Source organism: Callithrix jacchus, chromosome 14 (genome assembly GCF_049354715.1).
Source record: "Callithrix jacchus isolate 240 chromosome 14, calJac240_pri, whole genome shotgun sequence".
In the NCBI taxonomy this organism is placed as follows: Eukaryota; Metazoa; Chordata; class Mammalia; order Primates; family Cebidae; genus Callithrix; species Callithrix jacchus.
Window position 1 is genome coordinate 58,904,231 of NC_133515.1, and position 22,284 is coordinate 58,926,514.

Below are 22,284 nucleotides of genomic sequence, written 5' to 3' on the forward strand. Positions count from 1 at the left end.
TTTCCATATAATTACAAATAAGGCTATGATAATATGTGTATTTCTCTCTCGATACATATATATGCATAATTGTTTCATGTTTTCCTTAGAATAAATATCAATAATATAAAAAGTTACACAGTTTACACTTTTTTTTTTGGTTTTTGTTTTGTTTTGTTTTGTGAGACAGGGTCTGGCTCTGTCACCCAGGCTGTATTGCAGTGGCACAATCTCAGCTCACTGCAACCTCAGCCTCCTAGGCAATCCTCTCACCTCAGCCTCCCAAGTAGGTGGGACTACAGGTACATGCCACCACACCCAGCTAATTTTTGTATTTTTAGTAGAGATGGGGTTTTGCCATTTTGGCCAGGCTAGCCTTGAACTTCTGGCCTCAAGTGATCCTTCAGCCTTGGCCTCCCAAAGTGCTGGGATTACAGGCATAAGCCACTGCACCTGGTCAATTTCCATTATATACTGTTGAAAAGGCAAAAGGCAGCATTTATTGTATGAATCCTATTTATATAAAATTGTATCCATACGTATATTTATTATCATTATTATTAAGACAGAGTCTTGCCATGTTGCCCAGGCTGGAGGGCAGTGGCACAATCTCAGCTCACTGCAACCTCTGCCTCCTGGGTTCAAGTGATTCTCCTGCCTTGACCTCCAGAGTAGCTGGGATTATAAGCACTTGTCACCATGCCTAACTAATTTTTGTATGTTTAGTAGAAAGGGAGTTTCACCATGTTGGCCAAGCTGGTTTTGAACTCCTGATCTCAGGTGATCCACCTGCCTCCGCCTTCCAAAGTGCTGGGATTACAGCCACCAGTATACATTGTATGTGTATGTGTATTTATGCATGTTTTAGTATTTCCTCCCTTCCTCCCTCCCTTCCTTCCTTCCTTTTAGAGACAGGGTCTCACTCTGTCACTCAGGCTGGAGTGCAGTGGCATGATCAGAGCTCACTGTAAGGTCGAATTCCTGGGTTCAAGTGCTTCTCCCACCTTGGCCTCCAGAGTAGCATAGAACTACAGCTGCGCACCACCACACCCAGGTAGTTTCTTACTTTTTGTAGAGAAGGGTCTTGCCATGCTACCTAGGTCTCAAACTCCTGGCCTGAAGCAATCCTTCGACCTCAGCCTCCCAAAGTGCTGGTATTACAGGTATGAGCCACTATGCCTGCACCTTTCTTTTTTAAATCAACCTTGTAATTTTGGAATCATTTTAGATTACAGAAAAGTTGCTAAGATAGTGGAGAGTTCCCAAATGCCCTTTACCCAATTTTGTTAACATCTTACATTAACCATGATACACTTGTGAAAATAAAGAAATTAACATTGGGGTATTACTATTAACTAAGCTACAGACATTATTCAAATTTCACCAGTTTTCCCACTGATGTGCGTTACAGGATTCTATCCAGGATACCATATTGCATTGAGTTTTCACGTCTCCTTAGTCTCTTCTGATCTGTAACAGTTTCTGAGTCCTTTCTTTGTTTTCCTAACCTTGACAGTTTTGAAGAATACTAGTCAGGTATTTTGCAGAAGGCTCTTTAATTTGGGTTCATCTGATGTTTTCCCCATGATTAGAGTAGGGTTCTGGGTTTCTGGGTCCTCATCACATCATTTGAGGAGGGTCCATGATATTAACACGACATGCGGGTGATGTTCACCTTGATCACTTGGTTAATGCGTTGTCTGCCAGGTTTCTCCACTGTAGTTACTTTTTCCCCCTTTATATACCGTATTCTTTTTTTTTTTTTTTTTTTTTTTGAGACAGTCTTGCTCTGTCTGCCAGGCTGGAGTGCAATGGCGTTATCTTGGCAACCTCCCAGGTTCAAGTGATTCTCCTGCCTCATCCTCCTGAGTAGCTGGGATTATACGCAGTGCCACCACACCTGGCTAATATTTGTATGTTTAGTAAAGATGGGGTTTCACCATGTTGGTCAGGCTGGTCTCGAACTCCTGACCTAGTGATCCGCCTGCCTCAGCCTCCCAAAGTTCTGGGATTACAGGTGTGAGCCACCACGCCCAGCCTCCATACTGTATTCTCTAGAAGTAAGTTAGTAAGTCCAGGCCACACTAAGGTGGAGAGGAATTAATCTTCACTTCTTAGTGAAGGTTTCATATATACATATAAAGGTAATAACCGGTTAACTGGTTACACTGAATATAATATCCTTCAAATAAAACCATAAAATGGGTGAACACATTGCTTGCTTGCCTGGGAAAACACTGGTTTCATGCAATATGGACAAAACCCACATAGTAGACAACAACCAGGGTAAGCAGAGAAAGAGCATGTTTTTGAATATATATGTAATTTTGAATTCTTCTGTAAGGAAGATTTCTTCCTTCTCTATTTATTTATTCGATTATTATTTATATCAGTATGAACACATGTAAACTTAGTTGATATTCTGGGGTATAAGCCAGTACTGTCTTACTTTACTGCTCAAACATTTCCAGCTTTGGCCACTGGGAGCTCTTTCCGGTTGGCTTCTCTGTTCCTTTAACTGTTTTCATTCCCTCTTTCTCTCTCTCTATTTTTGTCACTTTCTTTTTGTATTTTGGTATATTGCTTGAATTCTCTTTTCTTTTTTTTAGACAGAGTTTTGCTCTTGTTGCCCAGACTGGAGTGCAAAGGCATGAACTCGGCTTGCTGCAACCTCCGCCTCCGAGGTTCAAGCAATTCTGCCTCAGCCTCCTGAGTAGCTGGGATTACAGGTGCCCTGGCACCACGCCTGGCTAATTTTTTGTATTTTTAGTAGAGACCAGGTTTCACTATGTTGGGCAGGCTGGTCTCAAACTCCTGACCTCAGGTGATGTGCCCACCTTGGCCTCCCAAAGTGCTGGGATTACAGGTATAAACTACTGCGCCCGGCCTATTGCTTGAATTTTCTACATTAGCATGATTAGAAAATCTTTTATGATTAGAAAATTAGAGGAACATAAATGCATATATGATTATTTTCACTTTAATATTGTGGAAAAAAGATCTGGCAACAATTCTGATGGTCTACCAACCAATTTCTGCTTGTTTCTCAACTGCCTTGCAAGGCAAGTGAGAGAGCAAAGAACTACTTCTCGCAGAAATTAAACTTCAGTAGCTATCTGTGAATAGCAGGTACAATGACAGTAATTGGAATAAATTTCAATAGTTTTCAAGTGTTGTACATGTTACATTCAGTTAAAAAAATTTCCAGGCCGGGCACGGTGGTTCATGCCTGGAATCCTAGCACTTTGGGAGGCAGAGGCAGGAGAATCACTTGAGGTCAGGAGTTCAAAACCAGCCAGGCCAACATGGTGAAAACCCGTCTCTACTGAAAATACAAAAAAGAAAATTAGCTGGGCATGGTGGTGGATGCCTGAAATCCCAGCTACTCGGGAGGCTGATGCAGGAGAATTGCTTGAACCTGGGAGGCGGAGAATGCAGTAAGCTGAGATGGTGCCATTGCACTCCAGCCTGGGCAACAGTTCGAGATTCCATCTCAAAAAAAAAAAAAATTTTTTTTCCTGGAGTGGGGTTTGTATTCAGTCATTCAGTAACACTGACTGCATACCTTTGTAGTAGGTACTGGGAAGTTGGGAACAAAAAAGAGGGTTGTGGGCTGGGGTGGGGGCATGAGTTAGGAGGTCAGTTGATGGCAAGTATGCTTTTGAGGCAAGTATTCCTTTGAGTAATGAATTTCTATACCATACCATTCACCTAGGGCAGTGGTAGATCTTAAAGACAAAGATTGATTGATTTTGTTTTCCTTTCAAATTCCTTTTACCAAGAGACAGAGATAATAAAACACTACTTATATTTGAGAGGTGGTGATGGTTGTGGTCAAGAGGACCAGCTAAAAAACATAATGTCCAAGCAAGGTAAGGAAAAGCTCTGGGGCAGACTGTAACCATAACAGCAAACACTATGAACCAGACACTTTATCAACAGTTTATCAACCCGTAAAAGCTTATTACAGCTACGGAGTGGCTCATGCCTATAATCCCATCACTTTGGGAAGCTGAGGTGGGTGGATCACCTGAGGTCAGGGAGTTCGAGACCAGCCTGGCCAACATGGTGAAACCTGTCTCTACTAAAAATACAAAATCAGCTGGGCGTGGGGGCGTGAGCTTACAATCTCAGCTACACGGAAGACTGAGGCAGGAGAATCTCTTGAACCCAGGAGGCGGAAGTTGGTTGCAGTGAGCCGAGACCGCGCTATTGTGCCAGCTTGGGCAATGGAGTGAGACTCTGTCTCAAAAAAAATTATTACAATCCTATGAACTAGCTACTGTCATTACTATAATGTAGATGAAGAAAATGGAACACGGAGAGTTGACAAAACATCCCCAACCACACACTAGGAATGAGTTGGTATAGAAATCCAAACACTCTGGCTCTATTACTCTAAATGCCACACACAGGAGCTGACTTCAGAAAAAAGAGAAAGTACTGGTCGCACAATACTAACTGGTTCTACGGCCACTGTTCCCTTGCATTTTCTTTTCCTTCTTGTTAGGAACACTTATATTTGAAGGAGGTATCATTTCTCCCACAATTCACTTAACGTTTCCTCGAGTGTAAGCACCACTGAGGCCGCTCACAGCCCCAGAATAGAAGTAATCTGCCTCCGAGAAATCTTCACTGTACCCAGATTCCCTCCCAGAGGAGCCATCACGTCTCACGGGTGGTACTCTCTTCTCCGGCTGATTACACTTTTTATCTGTACCAGTTAATTTTTCCAGCTTCTAATTGAATAAAAGCAGTTTTCTTTAAAAAAGAAAGAAAAAAGAGAAAGAAAAGAAAAGAAAGAAAGAAAGAAAGAAAGAAAGAAAGAAAGAAAGAAAGAAAGGAGAGAGAGAGAGAAAGAAAGAAGACCGAGAAGGAAAGAGAGAGAAAGGAAGGAAAGGAAAATAAGAAATAGAAGGGACCTGCAGAAACGATTTACCACGCGCAGCTGACCCTGGGAGGAGCCACAGGATGAACCAGCGCCTCCCAGGCTGGACGCCCGCCCGGGACACCGCAGACAGTCCCACCCTCAAGGGCGACACCAACTCTTCTGAATTTCGGAAAGAACCTTTTCTAGAGGGACCGGAAACCCGGTGGGGACCGCGGCGGGAACGGACTGCCCTACCAACTGTTCTTCCGGGTCCGGAAGGTGATCTCCGCCCATGCTCAGAATCCAGGGGCCCGGGGCCGTAGGTAGGAGTAAAATGGGTGGGGTCCCTTAACTAAGGTCGTCCAGTCCAGGTGGCGTGTGTTTGGCCTAACGTGTCAGTGGCACAAATCACGCGAATTCATAAACATTGCCCGTTCGGAAGCCTTTCTAAGATGCATTTAATCCCTGCATGAGCCCACGTTAGGCATTCACGAACGCATGTGCGCTGTTTTCTCGGAAGCCGCCGGCTGGCTATCCCTCCTGGCGCGCCGCTGCGGGTGCCATTCCTCACGTCCCAGTCTACCCTGAAGCCAAGGGCTTCTGGGCTCCAATTTGAGGCGAAGCCACCCCAGAGCCGTAATTTTTCTGCAGTGATTTATTTTTACCTTTCAGGTAAGTTCCAAAGCTCCCAACTCACATTCGGACGTTTCCAGTAACGCAACTACGTATTTGCAACATACTTTTTTTTTCAGATTCCTTGCCAAGAATATCCTAGCAGCGAAACAGCACCTTACGGGGGTCAGAACGTCTGGGTTCTAGTCTTGACTACCATTAACTCGCGGTATGATATTGGAGAAGTCTTTTTGACCCCTTCGGATTTCCGTTTCCTTTTCTGTAGAATGAGGAGCTTGGAATAAGTGATAACTAAGTTTCCTTCTAGTTTTGACATTCAGGTTATTGCCTCCAATGTGTCTTGCCAGTTCCTGCCTCAGTTACATATCTGTGCTTTGGTTAATATCCTGTAGGGTCCTTCCTGCCATTCCATTAATCTGTGCTCTTCTCAAATCTGGTTTCATACTCATTTAAAAATTATTTCCACAAGTTATCCTGTGTTTCCCGAGCACTCTACTTCTTGGTCCAAGGGCACAAACCTAAATAAGATTTTTTCCATGTGCCATTCTTCAAAGTATTTAATGTGTGTAAATGGTAACTATTAAATGAATTTTCAAATTTTTTTTTTTTTTTTAGACAGAGTCTCACTCTTTTGCCCAGGCTGGAGTGCGGTGGCTTATCTCGGCTCACTGTGGTCTCTGCCTCCTGGGTTCAAGCAGTTCTCCTGCCTCAGCCTCCTGAGTAGCTGGGATTACAGGCATGTGCCACCTTGCCTGGCTAATGTTTATATTTTTAGTAGAGACAGGGTTACATCATGTTGCCAGGCTGGTCTGGAACTCCTGACCTCAGGTGATCCACCCACCTCAGCCTCCCAAAGTGCTAGGATTATAATCATGAGCCACCATGCCCGGCCTGAATTTCTAAATCTTTTTTTTTTAAGTGTTAATGATATATGTATTTTATTTTATTTATTTTTTTGGTTTTATTTATTTATTTATTGCATTTTAGGTTTTGGGGTAATGAATTTCTAAATCTTAATGTGTTTATTTCACTGGCATTAAGTCAGATTTTTTGTTGACCTTTACTTGAATAAACTTTTAAGGTAAAATGCTTGCTCGATTACACACACGTACACAACCTCATAATTGTCCGAAGGCAAACAAGTCAATGACTTGTGAATATGTTTAACTTATAAGCAATGAGTCCTTAAAGCATATAAGCCAGTACTATAACATGTAATATGGTTTTAAAATAGCTGATGATAAAGTATATATATCATCCAATTTTCTCCTCATAGTCTTGTAATAGGAAGGACAGATGTTCAAAGACTTATTTATTTTTTAACAGAGATCGGGAAAATGAGGCCCACGGGAAACAAGTGACTTGCCCAGTCCAGATAACACTTACTATCAGAGTGAGTGTCCATCTAAGTTTCTTTTGTTGCTTAGTAAGATTTCTTCACTGTACTGTACCTGTTTCAGTTATCATTTCTTTCTTTTTAAAAATATTCAGTATAGGCTGGGTGCGGTGCCTCATGCCTGTAATCCCAGCACTTTGGGAGGCCAAGGCGGGTGGATCACCTGAGGCTGGAGTTCAAGACCAGCCTGGCCAACATGGTGAAACCCCATCTCTACTAAAAATACAAAAAGTAGCTGGGCATGGTGGCAGTCACCTGTAATTCCAGCTATTTGGGAGGCTGGAGATTGCAGTGAGCTGAGATTACGCCACTGCACTTCAGCCTGGGTGACAAGAGCAAAACTCCATCTCAACAACAACAAAAAACCTGGGAGGCGAGGTTGCAGTGAGCTGATATGCACTACTGCACTCTAACCTGGGCGACAGCGAGACTCCATCTCAAAAAAAGGCCAGGCATCGTGGCTCACACCTATAATCTCAGCACTTGCGGAGGCCAAGACGGGCAGATCACAAGGTCAAGAGATAGAGACCATCCTGGCCAACATGGTGAAACTGCCGTCTCTACTAAAATTACGAAAATTAGTTGGGCATGGTGGCGCTAATCCCAGTGCCACCTGGAGGCAGAGGTTAGAGTGAGCCAAGATAGTGCCACTGCACTCCAGCCTGGCAACAGAGCAAGACTCTGTCTCAAAAAACAAAAAAAGAAATGTAACATTTGATGTCTAGTTAGCTAGCAAAGATCACCTATCCAGAGCCTCAGTTTCTTTGGTCACATCAAATATTATCATTTGTGAACTATTTTAAAGAATAGTCGAAAATATAAATATATTTGTATAATGTATGCTAGATATATAAATATAAAACATAAGCATATTGTAGAAATACCATATGATGGGAGAAATCATTTACAATTTTTTTTTTTGAGCTGGAGTCTTGCTCTATCTCCCAGGCTGGAGTGCAGTGGCACAATCTTGGCTCACTGCAACCTCTGTCTCCCAGATTCAAGCAATTCTGCCTCAGCCTCCTGAATAGCTGGGACTATAGGCGTGTGCAACCATGCCCATCTAATTTTTTTTGTATTTTTAGTAGAAACAGGGTTTCACTATGTTGGTCAGGCTGGTCTCAAACTCTTTATCTCAAATGATCCACCTGCCTCGGCCTCCCAAAGTGCTGGGATTTCAGATGTGAGCTACCGTGCCCAACCAAAAATGTTAAGACTTTGTAAAAGTTTAGACTTTTGTTCAAGATAGCTTTATATGGTTAAGGTAAACACATTGAAATAGTTCATAATTTTGATTCTTTTTTTTTTTTGTAATGCTGAAGAATATGTGTGTCCCTCAGTATCTATGGGTCATTGGTTTCAGGACCTGCGCCCCCATATACTAAAATCTACAGATGTTCAAGTCCCTTGTATAAAATGGTGTATTTGCATATAACCTAAGCACGTCCTCTTGTATACTTTATATCATCTCTAGATTACTTATACTACCTAATACAAAGTAAATGCTATAGAAACAGTATACTGTATTGTTTAGGATATAATGACGAGGAAAAAGTCTACATATTCAATATAGACAGAACCATCCTTTTAAAAAATTAAAAAATTTTTGATCCACAGTTGTTTGGATCCACAAGTGTAGAATGCATGGATACAGAGGGCTGATTGTAGTGTTTAATGATATAACTAGTATTCACAATATGTTCTTTAGTGTAAATAGTTGTAAAACAAAATTAATATTTATTTTTGTAAGTAAAATAGATACAAAAAGAAATAAAAGAGTTGAAAAGATATAAAAATGTTAACTAAAGTTATTTCTGAGTAATGAGTAAAAGAAAATCTGAAGTCTAAAAGGCTGTGCCCACTACTTGAAAATGCATTCTCCATTGAAAAATAAACAAAAAAGCCTTAAAACGACTTTACAGTTTATAGAAATAATTTTGCATATTATTGCAATGAAAACGCGACCCTAGGTTATAATCAGTCACTGTAACTAGCATCTAGTGTGCCTGAGATTCATTGTATTGGCAAGCTTGCTTTAACGACAATGAACTGTTTGTGCAGTGGACCCTGGCTTATTAAACTTTGAATCAACAATATCAAGCACAAAGTCTGGCATATGGTACTTAGGAAATGTTTCCTAAGAAGAAAACATATTCTCCTCTTTTTTTTTTCCCCCTTGAGACAGAGTTTTGCTCTTGTCACCCAGGCTGGAGTGCAAAGGCATGATCTTGGCTCACTGCAACCTCCGCCTCCCAGGTTCAGGCTATTCTCCTGCCTCAGCCTTCTGAGTAGCTGGGATTACAGGCACCCACCACCAAACCCAGCTAATTTTTGTATTTTTAGTAGATACGGGATTTCACCATGTTGGCCAGGCTAGTCTCAAACTCCTGACCTCAGGTGATTCGTCTACCTCAGCCTCCCAAAGTGCTGGGATTACAGGCATGAGCCGCCACACCTGGCTGGAAACCATGTTCTTAACATTGTTTTTATTGTTCCTGCCCTTAAAAACTGAAAAGCAAAGGCGTAGAAATGCAGTCTTGAGAGCAGAGGCAATAGAGGCCACTGGGAGGAAAAGAACTATATTACTAATGAGGTCTGTTATAGTTTTCTCTCAGAAAACTCTTCTTTCCTTCCAAGAATAATATTCAAAAGGCATTATCCAATAAATATTGGGTGTCTTCTTCGTACTATAAAGCATCTTTTTGGGGGGGTAAAATGGGAAATGGAAAAGTATTAAGAGTTGAAAGACAATTACAACTAGAGGAAGTGTGTGCAAAAGTTGAGAGATGTGATGACAAACCATCAGAGATTACAGATGGATTGCAATAACCAAAGCTTGCGAGGTAGGAGTGCAGAGACTCTAAGAGTGTTAGAAATAAACTGAGGCTGGGCATGGTGGCTCTTGCCTATAATCTCAGCACTTTGGGAGGCCAAGGTGAATCACTGGATCCCAGGAGTTTGAGACCAGCCTAGGCAACATGATGAAACACCGTCTCTACCAAAAAAGCAAACAAAAAATTATCTGGGCATGGTGATGCACACCTCTAGTCCCAGCTATTTGGGAGGCTGAGGCGAGAGGATCACCTTAGCCTGAGAGGTCGAGGCACAATGAGCTGTGACTGCACCACTGCACTCTAGCCTCCAGCCTGGACAATAGAGTGAGACCCTGTTTCAGAAAAGAAGTTGCAGGGTGTTTAACAGAGAGGTGATCAGTTCGAATTTGCACTTTAGGAAAATTACTCTAGTTGCTGGGCGCAGTGGCTCATGCCTGTAATCCTAGTGCTTTCAGAGGCCAAGGCGGGCGGCTCACCTGAGGTCAGGAGTTCAAGACCAGCCTGACCAACGTGTAGAAACCCTGTCTCCACTAAAAAATACAAAATTAGTCGGACATGGTGGCGCATGTCTGTAATCCCAGCTACTCCGGGGGGCTGAGGCAGAAGAATCACTTGAACCCGGGAGTCAGAGGTTGCAGTGAGCCAAGATCGTGCCATTGCACTCTAGCCTGGGCAACAAGAGTGAAACTCTGTCTCCGAAAAAGAAAAAGAAAAATTACTATAGTTGTGATTTGGTTTGTTAATATTTCAGGAGTGAAAAAAGAGCCTTTTATAGGTTGTTACTGTATTTCAATTCTGTCATAGTGGTAACATTAACAGTAATGATAATAGTATCTAGAGAGTACTTGGTATGGAATCCCATCTTTTGATGAGACTGAGTTTTTTCAGGGCAGAAACCCAGTTTTACTCATTGTTGTAAGTCTAGTGAACTAGGTGTAGCCCAGTGCTGTGCATGTAGTAAATATCCAATTACTATTTGCTAACTTGATGTGAATATTATTTTAAAACCTTTTTTTTCTAGGAGAAACATGAACCAGAAGCTACTGAAGTTGGAGAACTTGCTACGATTTCACACTATTTATAGGCAACTGCACAGTCTGTCTCAAAGAAGAGCATTAAGACAGTGGAGGCATGGGTTTTCATCTCTGTACCCTGTGTGGACAGCTCAGCTGTATCCCTGGCCCTGGCCAACAGATGTGCTCACTGGGGCTGCTTTATCTCAGCATAGGCTTCTAGTAACAAAAAAGGTAGTTACAAATTTCTGTAAGTTATTTTATTATTTGGTCTGAGTTGAAAGTGCCTAGAACATTGAGTAAAAATCCATTTTGAGTATTTTATCATTTACAGAATATTTATTACTTAATGCTATACTCCAAGCAATAGAGCTTTGTGAGAAAGGGAAGTTCTGGTTAATTGTGTGGTGCTGATGAATTTGGTTCCTTGGAAATTCAGTGTATAACAGTGAATTAAGGATGCAGGATTTTAATTTCAGTCTAAGGTTTAACTTAGGGGAGTGTTTGTTGGTAGAAATAGTAGCTATGGCCAGGTGCAGTGGCTCATGCCTATTATCCCAGCACTTTGGGAGGCCAAGGCGGGTGGATCACTGGAGCTGGAGACCTGGCCAATATGGTGAAACACTGTCTCTACTAAAAATACAAAAATTAGCTGGGTTTGGTGGTACGTGCTTGTAATCCCAGATACTGGGGAGGCTGAGGCAAGAGAACAGCTTGAACCCAGGAGGTGGAGGTTGCAGTGAGCTGAGATTGTGCCACTGCACTCCAAGCTGGGTGACAGAGTAAAACTCTGTTTAAAAAAAAGAAAGAAAAAAAGAAATAGTGGCTATGATTGGGGTAACGTTCCAGAATAAATCTAAGTTGTCACTTAAGTTTTTTCTTCCTTTTTGATTATATGTTCTGATTTTTTTTTTTTAATAGGAAGAAAGACCACGGAAATCTCAGTTGTCTTCAACAAAGTCTAAAAAGGAGGTAGAAGTATGGCTTGGAATGACTGTTGAGGAACTGGGCAGGGCAATGGGAAAAAACACAGGTTAGTCAGATATTTTTACAGGACAAAATATGGGAATGTTAGAAGACTAGGCATTTTAATCTTTCAATGAAAAGATTTTAAAAACTACACTGATACTTTAAAAATATATTAAGTCATCCAAGTATTCTTCACTTTAGGTCATAATCCCTAGTTAGTTTCTTGACTGCCAAGTGTAATTCTCTAAGATTTTGCTTTTAATGAAGGTGGAAAAGATTTTCTTATATGAATGAAGATTTCTTTCTCAGAAATTTTGTGGGCTATTAGAATAAATCCAATGAATGTTTTTGAACTGAGGAGCTATACTTATATACTTTCTCTTTGTTTTCCTATCATTTTCTTTATTCTTTTTCTTTTTTTAATTTTTTTGAGACAGGGTCTTGCTTTATCCAAGACCCTGCCAAGTGGCAGAATCATGGCTCACTGCAGCCTTGGCCTCCTGGACTCAAGTGATCCTTCAGCCTCAGCCTCCTGAGTAGCTGGGACTACAGGCGTGTGCCACCATGCCTGGCTAATTTTTTATTTTTTATAGAGATGGAGTCTTACTATGTTGTTGAGGCTGGTCTTGCCTGTGTGCAAAGCAATCCTTCTGCCTCAGCCTCCCAAAGTGCTGGGATTATAGGTATGAGCCACCATGCCTGGCCCTATAATTTTCTGATTTCCTTTTTTTCACTCTTTCTATCATTATTTATTTATTTATTGTTTTGAGATGGAGTTTCGCTCTTGTTACCCAGGCTGGAGTGCAATGGCGCAATCTTGGCTCACCACAACCTCCGCCTCCTGGGATCAGGCAATTCTCCTGCCTCAGCCTCCTGAGTAGCTGGGATTATAGGCATGTGCTACCATGCCCAGGTAATTTTTTGTATTTTTAGTAGAAACGGGGTTTCACCATGTTGACCAGGATGGTCTCGATCTCTTGACATCGTGATCCACTTGCCTCGGCCTCCCAAAGTGCTGGGATTACAGGCGTGAGCCACCACGCCCAGCCCTCTTTCTATTATTATTATTATTTGAGATGGAGTTTCGCTCTTTTAGCCCAGGCTGGAGCACAATGGCACGATCTTGGCTTGCTGCAACCTCCACCTCTCAGGTTCAAGCATTTCTCCTGCCTCAGCCTCCCAGGTAGCTGGGATTACAGGTGTGCACCACACCTGGCTAATTTTTGTATTTTTAGTAGAGACAGGGTTACATCATGTTACCAGGCTGGTCTTGAACTCCTGACCTCAGGTGATCCACCCGCCTCAGCCTCACAAACTGCTGGGATTATAGGTGTGAGCCAGCATTCCTGGCCTACTCAGTAATTTTTGTTTTGAAATAGTTTTCTAGTCCTCTGAGAGCATATTCACATAGTAAATTTGAGTTGTATCATTCTTAAAATGTGTTTCCTTCGGAAAGCATGTGGTGGGGAGATAAATAGGAAATGGTTTCTTGACGTTATTATGGACTAAGATCAGTGGCAAGCTGTGAGCTTATTGCTAAATTATAAGGAATTATGTGAGCTGGCTGTTAAACACAACCATTTAGTCATAAGGGTAGTAAAAACTCTTCACTGACTGGGTGCAGTGGCTCATGCCTATAATCCCAGCACTTTTGGAGACTGGGGCAAACATAACTCCTGCGTCCAGGAGTTTGAGATCAGCCTTGGCCACATGGTGAAACCCTGTCTTTGTATAAAAATACAAAAATTAACTGGGTGTGGTGATGTGAGCCTCTAGTTCCTCCTTCTTAGGAGGCTGAGATAGGAGGATTGCCTGTGAGGCGGAGGTTGCAGAGAGCCAAGATCATGCTGGTACACTCCACCCAGGGTGACAAAGTGAGACCCTGCCTCAAAAAACCACAAACAAACAAAACCAACTCTTCACTTCCCAATTACTATATTGCATTTTACAATTACCTATGTTCTCAAGGTTATTTATGCCTATCATATCTGTATGGTAGAAAGACTATGTAATAGTGTACTACTGTGCATCTCTCTGAACTCTGCATTCAGTAACTTTATGTTGGTAACTTGCAATCAACCGTGGTGGGCGTATTTGCACCATGGAAATTGGAGAATGCTGTAAATCAGTGATTTATTTTTGCGAGCCTAGTTATTAAACATTTGCCAGCACACCAGTGAATAGGATGTTCTTTTAGTGTAATGTTCTGCTTACCCGAGGATGCCTTTCTTCCTTTTTTTTTTTTTTTTTGAGTTGGAGTCTCACTCTTGCCTAGGCTGGAGTACAGTGGCACGATCTCAGCTCACTGCAACCTCCATCTCCTGGGTTCAAGAGATTCTCCTGCCTTAACCTCTGGAGCAGCTGGGATTACAGGCGTACACCACCATGTTCAGCTAAGTTTTTGTATTTTTAATGGAGATTGGGTTTCACCATGTTGGCTAGGCTGGTCTTGAACTCCTGATCTCAGGTGATCCACCCACCTTGGCCTCACACAGTGCTGGGATTACAGGCATGAGCCACCATACCTGGCTACCTTTCTTTCATATCTATTCTTTAAATGTATTTTTATAGGGTAACTGCAAGTCTGGAACATAAAGCTACTTATTTCATTATCATCACAGATACCTTTATTTATCATCCACAGTGAAACATGACTGAGATTAAAATAAAGCACATTAAATAAAATGAAAAAGAGAATAAGTAAATATTTTTCCTATATTTCAAGAGTTTTTGGGTTAAGTGCAGTAGCTTATACCTATAATTCCAGAACTTTGGGAAGCCAAGGTGGGAGGATTGCTTGAGCCAGAAGTTCAAAACTAACCTGGGCAACATGGCAAGCCACCTTCTCTACAAAAAATTAATAGTGTGTGGTGGTGGCACCTGTGGTCCCAGCTATAATGGAGGCCAAGGTAGGAGGATCGCTTGAGCCTGGGAATTTGGGGCTGCTGCAGTGAGTTAGGATTATGCCACTGCACTCTAGCCTCGGCAACAGTGCAAGACCCTGTCTCAAAAAAAATTTTTTTTGATTAAAAAATAAAGACTTTTTGGACACCCTGAATAGATACGTAAACAAGTAAATGAATTATGGACACAAGTATTCAGAGATACATATTGTGGGTGTGTTGGTGTGTGTGTGTTTGTACATACTGTCAGTTCTCATTATGCATGAATTATTTATTTATTTTTTGTGTGGATTCTGTATTTGAAAATTCACTTGCTCAACAAAATGTATTTGGAGCTCAAAAATCAGTACTTGCTGGGTGTGGTGGCGCATGCCCATAATTCCAGCACTTTGGGAGGCCAAGGCAGGCAGATTACCTGAGGTCAAGAGTTTGAGACCAGCCTGGCCAATATTGTGAAACCACATCTCTAATAAAAATCCAGAAATTAGCCAGGGATGGTGGTGTGCACTTGTAGTCCCAGCCACTCTGGGGGCTGAGGCTGGAGAATTGCTTGAACCTGGGAGGCAGAGGTTGCAGTAAGCTGAGATTGAGCTACTGCACTCCAGCCTGGGTGACAAGAGCAAAACTCTGTCCCCCACCCACCCAAAAAAAATATTAGTACTCAAGGTTCCCTTGCAGTTATTACTGGCCATGAGCAGAACAGTGAAAATTTTGAGTTGTCTGTTGTGCATTTTCTGAAGCTGAGGTTGAACGACATGACACTCTTCTTCAGCTCTCGCATTGCAAACAAGTGTCCTTTTTGTGTTCTATTTAGTGCCACACTTTTTCACATTTTTATGCTTTTTTTTTTTTTTGAGATGGAGTTTCGCTCGTTACCCAGGCTGGAGTGCAATGGCATGATCTCGGCTCACTGCAACCTCTGCCTCCTGCGTTCAGGCAATTCTCCTGCCTCAGCCTCCTGAATAGCTGGGATTACAGGCACACGCCACCATGCCCAGCTAATTTTTTGTATTTTTAGTAGAGACGGGGTTTCACCATGTTGACCAGGATGGTCTTGATCTCTTGACCTCGTGATCCACCCGCCTCAGCCTCCCAAAGTGCTGGGATTATAGGCGTGAGCCACTGCGCCCGGCATTTTTATGCTTTTTGTTGGTAATTTTGCTGTTCAAGATGGCTTCTAAATGTGGTACTGAAGTCCTATCTAGTGTTCCTAAGCTCAAGAAGGCTATGATAAGCCTTACAGAGAAAATATGTATCTCAGATAAGTTTGTTCAGGCATGAGTTATAGTATGATTGGCCATGAGTTCAATCTTAATAAGTCAACTATATATGTATATATATTAAAAGAGTCTTTAAACAGAAATGCATTAAACAAAATTATGTATTGATCAGTTGATGAAATGTGTCTAAAGGCTTGCAGGAACCCAACTCTATGTTTCCCCTCAGAGCAGTGGTTTAATATTTGCTGATTCAGGTGTTTTGGTGACTTTATAGAACATAATTATTGCAAATAATGGGAATTGATTGTATATACACATACACATTTGTATATACATGACATTTGTGACCTTAATTTTTTAAATAGACTACAATCAATTATTATAAATACTAAATTTATACAACATGCAGCTTAATGTTTTGTTGATGATTCAGATGGCTTAGAAATATATAAATATTCAAATATTTATGAATATGTAGAAGTCAGTTAATAGAAATGTATATTTTTAAAAATCTAAAAACATTTTTTAGCTTCTTTGTGATTTTTTTAATATTAGAGAAACAGTTTGCATAGTTATTTCTCTCCTTGAGTGTGCTGTTTATAGCATTAATAGAGATTACTTTCTTGAGCATTTAATTCGTGATCCTAATAAGTTTTATTTAATTCCAACCAGATTTTGTATATGAAGCTTTGTTGAACACTGCTGCTGACATAGATTCACTGGAAGCAGACTCACCTTTAGATGAAGTCTGGATCAAAGAAGTGATAAAGAAAGCAGGGCTGAAGTTAAAGTGGAGTAAATTAAAACAGGACAAAGTCAGAAAAAATAAAGATGCTGTAAGAAGGTAAAGCTTCACTGTATATACTGGCAGGGGTTGGAGGAGACTACATAGTTATATTTACACTTTTTAATGGAATGATTTGCTTTAAAATTTCTTTTGTAATAAAGGTATGTGTATAAACTTTTCTTCAAAGAACTTACAGCACTAGAAAGTATACATTCAAGTTATAAAACTTAGAGGATTTTTTTTAGATTTGCTGAATTATTTTGTGGTTTGAATTCAGACCAAATTCATTGGTCTGAATTTTCAAATTTGATACAGTTCTACTCATTTTTATGAAAATGCAAACCACAGGTAGGTAGGCAGTTATTAAATAGTCTATTATAAGTCATTGTATGTATAGGCGGGGGAAATAGTTCTAATCAAGGCCGAATGTTGGATTTTATGGTTAATGGTAGCTCACAGAGATAACTGTGATCCAATTCACAGGCTATAAAGTATTTCTGATATTTAAGAAATGAAACTCCTTTGCTGTTAATTGTAGGCCCCAGGCAGATCCAGCTTTATTAACCCCAAGGTTCCCAGTTGTTACTATAATGGGACATGTTGATCATGGGAAAACGACGTTACTTGACAAACTTCGAAAAACTCAAGTGGCAGCAATGGAAGCTGGAGGCATCACTCAGCACATTGGTGCCTTTCTTGGTATGAACACAAATTACCCTACAATGTGCTTGGGAATCCCACTTATTATTTTCTTAAACCAAATGTCATAGTATAAAATACACAAATTTGAAGTAAAAGAGAAGGCTAAAGCTTACAACCATTGGTTTGATGAAATGTAGAACAAATGGTTAGTAAAGGTGTTTTTTGTACTATTTATAAGAAGAAAATTATGTTAACTCTTTTTTTTTTTTTTTTTTTGAGGTGGAGTCTTGCCCTGTTGCCCAGGCTGGAGTGCAGTGGCGCGATCTCAGCTCACTGCAACCTCCACCTCCTGGGTTCAAGCAATTCTCCTGCTTCAGTCTCCCGAATAGCTGGGACTACAGGCATGAACCACCTTGCCTGGTTAGTTTTTATATTTTTAGTTGAGACAGGGTTTCGCCATATTGGCCAGGCTGGTCTCAAACTTCTGACCTTGTGATCCACCCGCCTTAGCCCCTCAAAATTGCTGGGATTACAGATGTGAGCCACCACACCTGCCCTAATTTTTGTATTTTTAGTAGAGATGGGGTTTTCCCATGTTGGCCTGGCTGGTGTTGAACCCCCGACCTCAAGTGATCCACCCACCTCGGCCTCCTGAAGTGCTAGGATTATAGGTGTGAGCCACTGTGCCCGGCTGAAAATTGTGTTAACTTCTAATTGTAGCTCATTCTTAGTTTGATTTAATAAGCCTGAAATTTTTTATTAATTAATTACATTTATATACCCTCCTGTGCTAGGTTGAGATAATGTCGCTGATAATAATTAAAAAATACTTCCATTTTCGAGCACCTAGCATGTGTCCAGTACTATGCTAATCACCTTATAAGTTTTGTCTTTTTTATCTTGACAATAACATCATAAGGTAGGTATTAATAGTTACATTTGCAAATAAGGAAGGTGATACTTCTTCGAGTTAAGTAAGTTGCCCACAGTATGTAGCCAGTAAGTAGCATAGCCAGGATTTAAACCCAAGGTAATTGGTCTCAAATCCTGAGCTATTGCCTACTGAATTGCCTTTTTGTGGCTCAGAGAGTTATGCAGCTCTGATTTGCTAATGTAAGGGTGGCTGTCTGTATAACAATTGGTCTGTTTTCTCTGCAGAATAGATATATCAGTTGGTACATTTATGAAAGTAGTCATGTTCTAGAAATATGAGACTTTAGTTTGAAATTATTACATGGAAAAAAAACCATAAAAGTCTTACTGGTATTTTATCACTTTTCATTGTGAAATGATGATCTATGTTGTTCAGATTAAGATTAATGGAAGGAATAAAATTATTTTAAAGAATTGATGGTTTTTTATAATGTCACATATATTCCTTGGTATCAGGAAATATATGTTTGAGTCCTTGATGTTCTTGAATTTCTCTTTCCACAGTGTCTCTGCCTTCTGGGGAAAAGATAACTTTTCTTGATACTCCAGGACATGCTGCTTTCTCAGCGATGAGGGCCAGAGGGGCTCAGGTCACTGACATTGTCATATTAGTTGTAGCTGCAGATGACGGGGTGATGAAACAAACTGTAGAATCTATTCAGCATGCCAAAGATGCTCAAGGTACTGTGTGGCTGACTTAATGGATCAGGAAGGAAGTTGCTTTTTTTTTTAAAGGATCTACTATATAAAGTCAAAGTTCTGGGGCCATTTACATACAGCTTATTTAGTCTTCACTGCAGTCCCAGAGTTATTATACCTGTATTACAGATAAGCCTCAAAGATAAATTGCTTTCCCATAGACTTATAACTTGTAGGAAGGGTATAGCAGGATTCAGCTTGGGACTTGTGACCATAGTACAGACCACAAGTACAATCTTTTCTCTACTATGCCTTTTTTTTAACTGTTTATCATGGAAATTTTAAACAGATACAAAAGTAAGAAGAGAATAATGAAATTCTATGTACCAATCACCTAAATTCAGTAGGAGTTGTGTAGTGGTTATGTTGTTATTTCCTCTTCGTTTATTATCTGGAGTTCTTCTCTAAAGAGAAACTTTCTCTTTTTCTGCTTTAAATAAGTTCTTACCTGATCAAAGTTATAAAATTGAAACTTTTGGAAAATCACTTAACCATCTTCTCCCATATTTTTCTTTTAAAAGTTGTAATAATAAATACCCACACATATAATTACACTTTCTGTATATTCATTCTTATTCTGAAATGACCATACACCTACCCTTGCTGAGAAAATGTACCCAATGAAGTGTGTCATATTCCCCCCAGATTTACTGGCAAGATTTTAAAAAGGTTGAGAATTACTGAATTAGTCTACTTCTTTCATTTTACAGCGTGAAAGCTAAGACTCAGACAGCAGCCAGAACTCTCCCTAATTATATACAATTACACAGCTAATTTTCAGTATGTCTGCATTTGGAATTTAGATCTGCTAGCTTCCAGTGTTAGTCTCTTTCCTTTTTAATTCCTCAAAACTGCCTTTGTGTGATGTACTATGTACTTAATGGTTCTAGGGAATACATGGCAAGAAGACAGGATAAATTTATCAGGGATCCCATTACAAAGCAATTGGTTGACATAGGATAAATTCATTATACAGGCTTTGTACACCTCTTCTCTTGGTACCTGTTATGTTCCAGCTCATCAGCAAGGAATGTACTTTTTCTTTTCTTTTTTTTTGAAACGGAGTTTTTCTCTTGTCGCCCAGGCTGGAGTGCCGTGGCATGATCTCAGCTCATTGCAGTCTCTGCCTCCTGGGTTCAAGCAATTCTCCTGCCCAACCTCCTGAGTAGCTGGGATTACAGGCATGTGATATCACACCTGGCTAATTGTATATTTTTAGGAAAGATGGGGTTTCTCCATATTGGTCAGGCTGGTCTCGAACTCCTGACCTCAGGTGATCCATCCGCCTCAGCCTCCCAAAGTGGTGAGATTACAGGTGTGAGCCACTGCGCCTAGCTAGAATGTACTTTTTCATAATAGTAGGTCGTGGATTGCAAAACTTGTTTGTATCCTTTCAAATTTCTGTTCCTTTGATACCTCAGAAAATTGCAGAGATGATGAAATGCAGCCACAGAATTATCTCGTAGAATTCTATGTGATTTCTCTAAAGAGAGGATATGTCTAGTGATAACAAGTAGATTAAAAGATTATTTGGTTCATTCATTAAGTAAACATTTATTGAGAACCTACTATGTGTTGGTCACTGAGCTAGGTGTATCAATAAATAATACAAATCCTAAAGGAAAATGTGTGATAATGGTATTTAGTTTCAACCTAGGATGAGATGTTGGGTTTTAACAATGAGTTAATAAACCCTGGAAAGAAGAGGCAAATGATCTAGCAGTATTGAAATAGAATCTTGTTATAATTTTTTTTTCTGGAGATTATCTCCAGTGTACTTACTGATCTTGTTTTTAGATTTAAAGATAGACCTTTTTCTACCCAAAATACAGTTGACCCTTGGACATGACGGGTTTGAATTGTGTGGGTCCACTTAACACACACATTTTTCAATCAAGCATAGATAAAAAATACAGTATTCACAGAATTTGAAACTTTCTTACATGACTTTTTGTACACATGGTTCTGCAGGGCTGGCTGCAAGACTTGAGTATGCTGAGATTTTGGTATAGGCAGTGGTGGGGGTCCTGGAACCAATCTACTAGTACACCTAGGGATGACAGTATGTTTTTTTGTTTTTTTTTTTTTTTTGAGATCTGGCTCTGTCACCCAGGCTGGAGTGCAGTGGTGCGATTTCGGCTCACTGCAACCTCTGCCTTCCCAGTTCAAACGATTCTCCTGCCTTAGCATCACAAGTAGCTGGGATGACAGGCACCACCACGCCTGGCTAATTTTTGTATTTTTAGTAGAGATGGGGTTTCTCCATGTTGGCCAGGCTGGTCTCAAACTCCTAATTTCAGGTGATCCACCTGCCTCAGCTTCCCAAAGTAGTAGGATTACAGGCATGAGCTACCACACCTAGCCCAGCTGTATTTTTTTTTTTAAATAATCTCAGGTGTCTGTTATTCATTCAGAATCTCCTTATAATTATACTTTTAATATCTTGCATCTGGATTTCTCTATGTGTAGAGAGCAGAGTAGGGTGGTGTGACTCTGAAATGGGTCCTTTTGGCCTTTTGTTAGATAAAAACATCTGCTGAGTAAAGAGAAAGCCAGAAGAGAAAGTTGGTGTCTCTTTTACTGTGAATACTTGGAATTGAAGCTGTCATCATTTTCACTCTTTTTAACTCTGTTTCTTTCAGTTCCTATTGTCCTTGCCATAAATAAATGTGACAAAGCTGAGGCTAATCCTGAGAAAGTGAAAAAAGAACTGCTGGCTTATGATGTGGTGTGTGAAGATTATGGAGGTGATATTCAGGCAGTGCCTGTCTCTGCACTTACGGTAAATATGGGCACCTCATATGAATATACCTGGATGGAAATGCTGTACATAATGCACACAGTACATTACATCTAAAGAACATTTTGATGTACATATTTGTGTTGTTTTCAACAAGCTTTCTGGGTACCAGGCAAAGATGGTATTATCTTGGTTTGGCATATTAGGAGTTAGGCTTGGAGAGGTCAGTCACCAGCTGATCAGTGTGGAGTCAACTCTTAATGGAATACATTTTTTATTATGAGATACTTAGGAAGAGAATAAGTGGTGAATGATGTAGGGATAGGGAAACAGTAGGATAAAGATAGGCGATCACAGCTCAATGCAGCCTTGACCTCCAAAGCTCAAGTTGTCCTCCCACCTCAGCATTTTGAGTAGCTGGAGCTACAGGCAGGTACACCCCATGCCTAGCTAATTAAAATTTTTTTTTTATAGATAGGGTCTCACTGTGTTGCTTTGGCTGGTCTTGAACACCTGGTCTCAAGCCATCATCCCACCTCAGCCTCCCAAAGCACTGGGATTATAAGTGTGAGCCACCATGCCTCACCAAAGACTTTTAAGCAGAAATTAAATCCGGTTGTTAACAAAAAAGTGCTTGTATTTTATGCCTCTTACAAGTGGAAAATG

The 22,284-nt window shown here is 40.5% G+C and overlaps 1 protein-coding gene across 16 annotated transcripts in view; it reads left to right on the forward strand.

Annotated features, from left to right (window-relative positions):
* The first annotated feature begins 5,117 nt into the window (after window positions 1-5,117).
* MTIF2 (mitochondrial translational initiation factor 2) overlaps window positions 5,118-22,284 on the forward strand; it is a 30,086-nt gene continuing 12,919 nt past the window's right edge. For 2 of the 16 annotated variants that reach the window (XM_008980693.5, XM_054245308.2), the window contains exons 1-9: window positions 5,118-5,521; window positions 5,602-5,690; window positions 6,809-6,875; window positions 10,734-10,959; window positions 11,647-11,758; window positions 16,490-16,661; window positions 17,143-17,303; window positions 18,684-18,860; window positions 21,521-21,660. In XM_008980693.5, the coding sequence (XP_008978941.2) occupies window positions 10,741-10,959; window positions 11,647-11,758; window positions 16,490-16,661; window positions 17,143-17,303; window positions 18,684-18,860; window positions 21,521-21,660 (981 nt within the window). In that variant the 5' untranslated portion in view covers window positions 5,118-5,521; window positions 5,602-5,690; window positions 6,809-6,875; window positions 10,734-10,740. Of the gene's footprint in view, window positions 5,522-5,601; window positions 5,691-6,808; window positions 6,876-10,733; window positions 10,960-11,646; window positions 11,759-16,489; window positions 16,662-17,142; window positions 17,304-18,683; window positions 18,861-21,520; window positions 21,661-22,284 lie in introns of those variants that run through there. The other 14 variants (XM_008980694.5, XM_078349324.1, XM_008980695.5 and 11 more) reach the window with 13 other exon arrangements.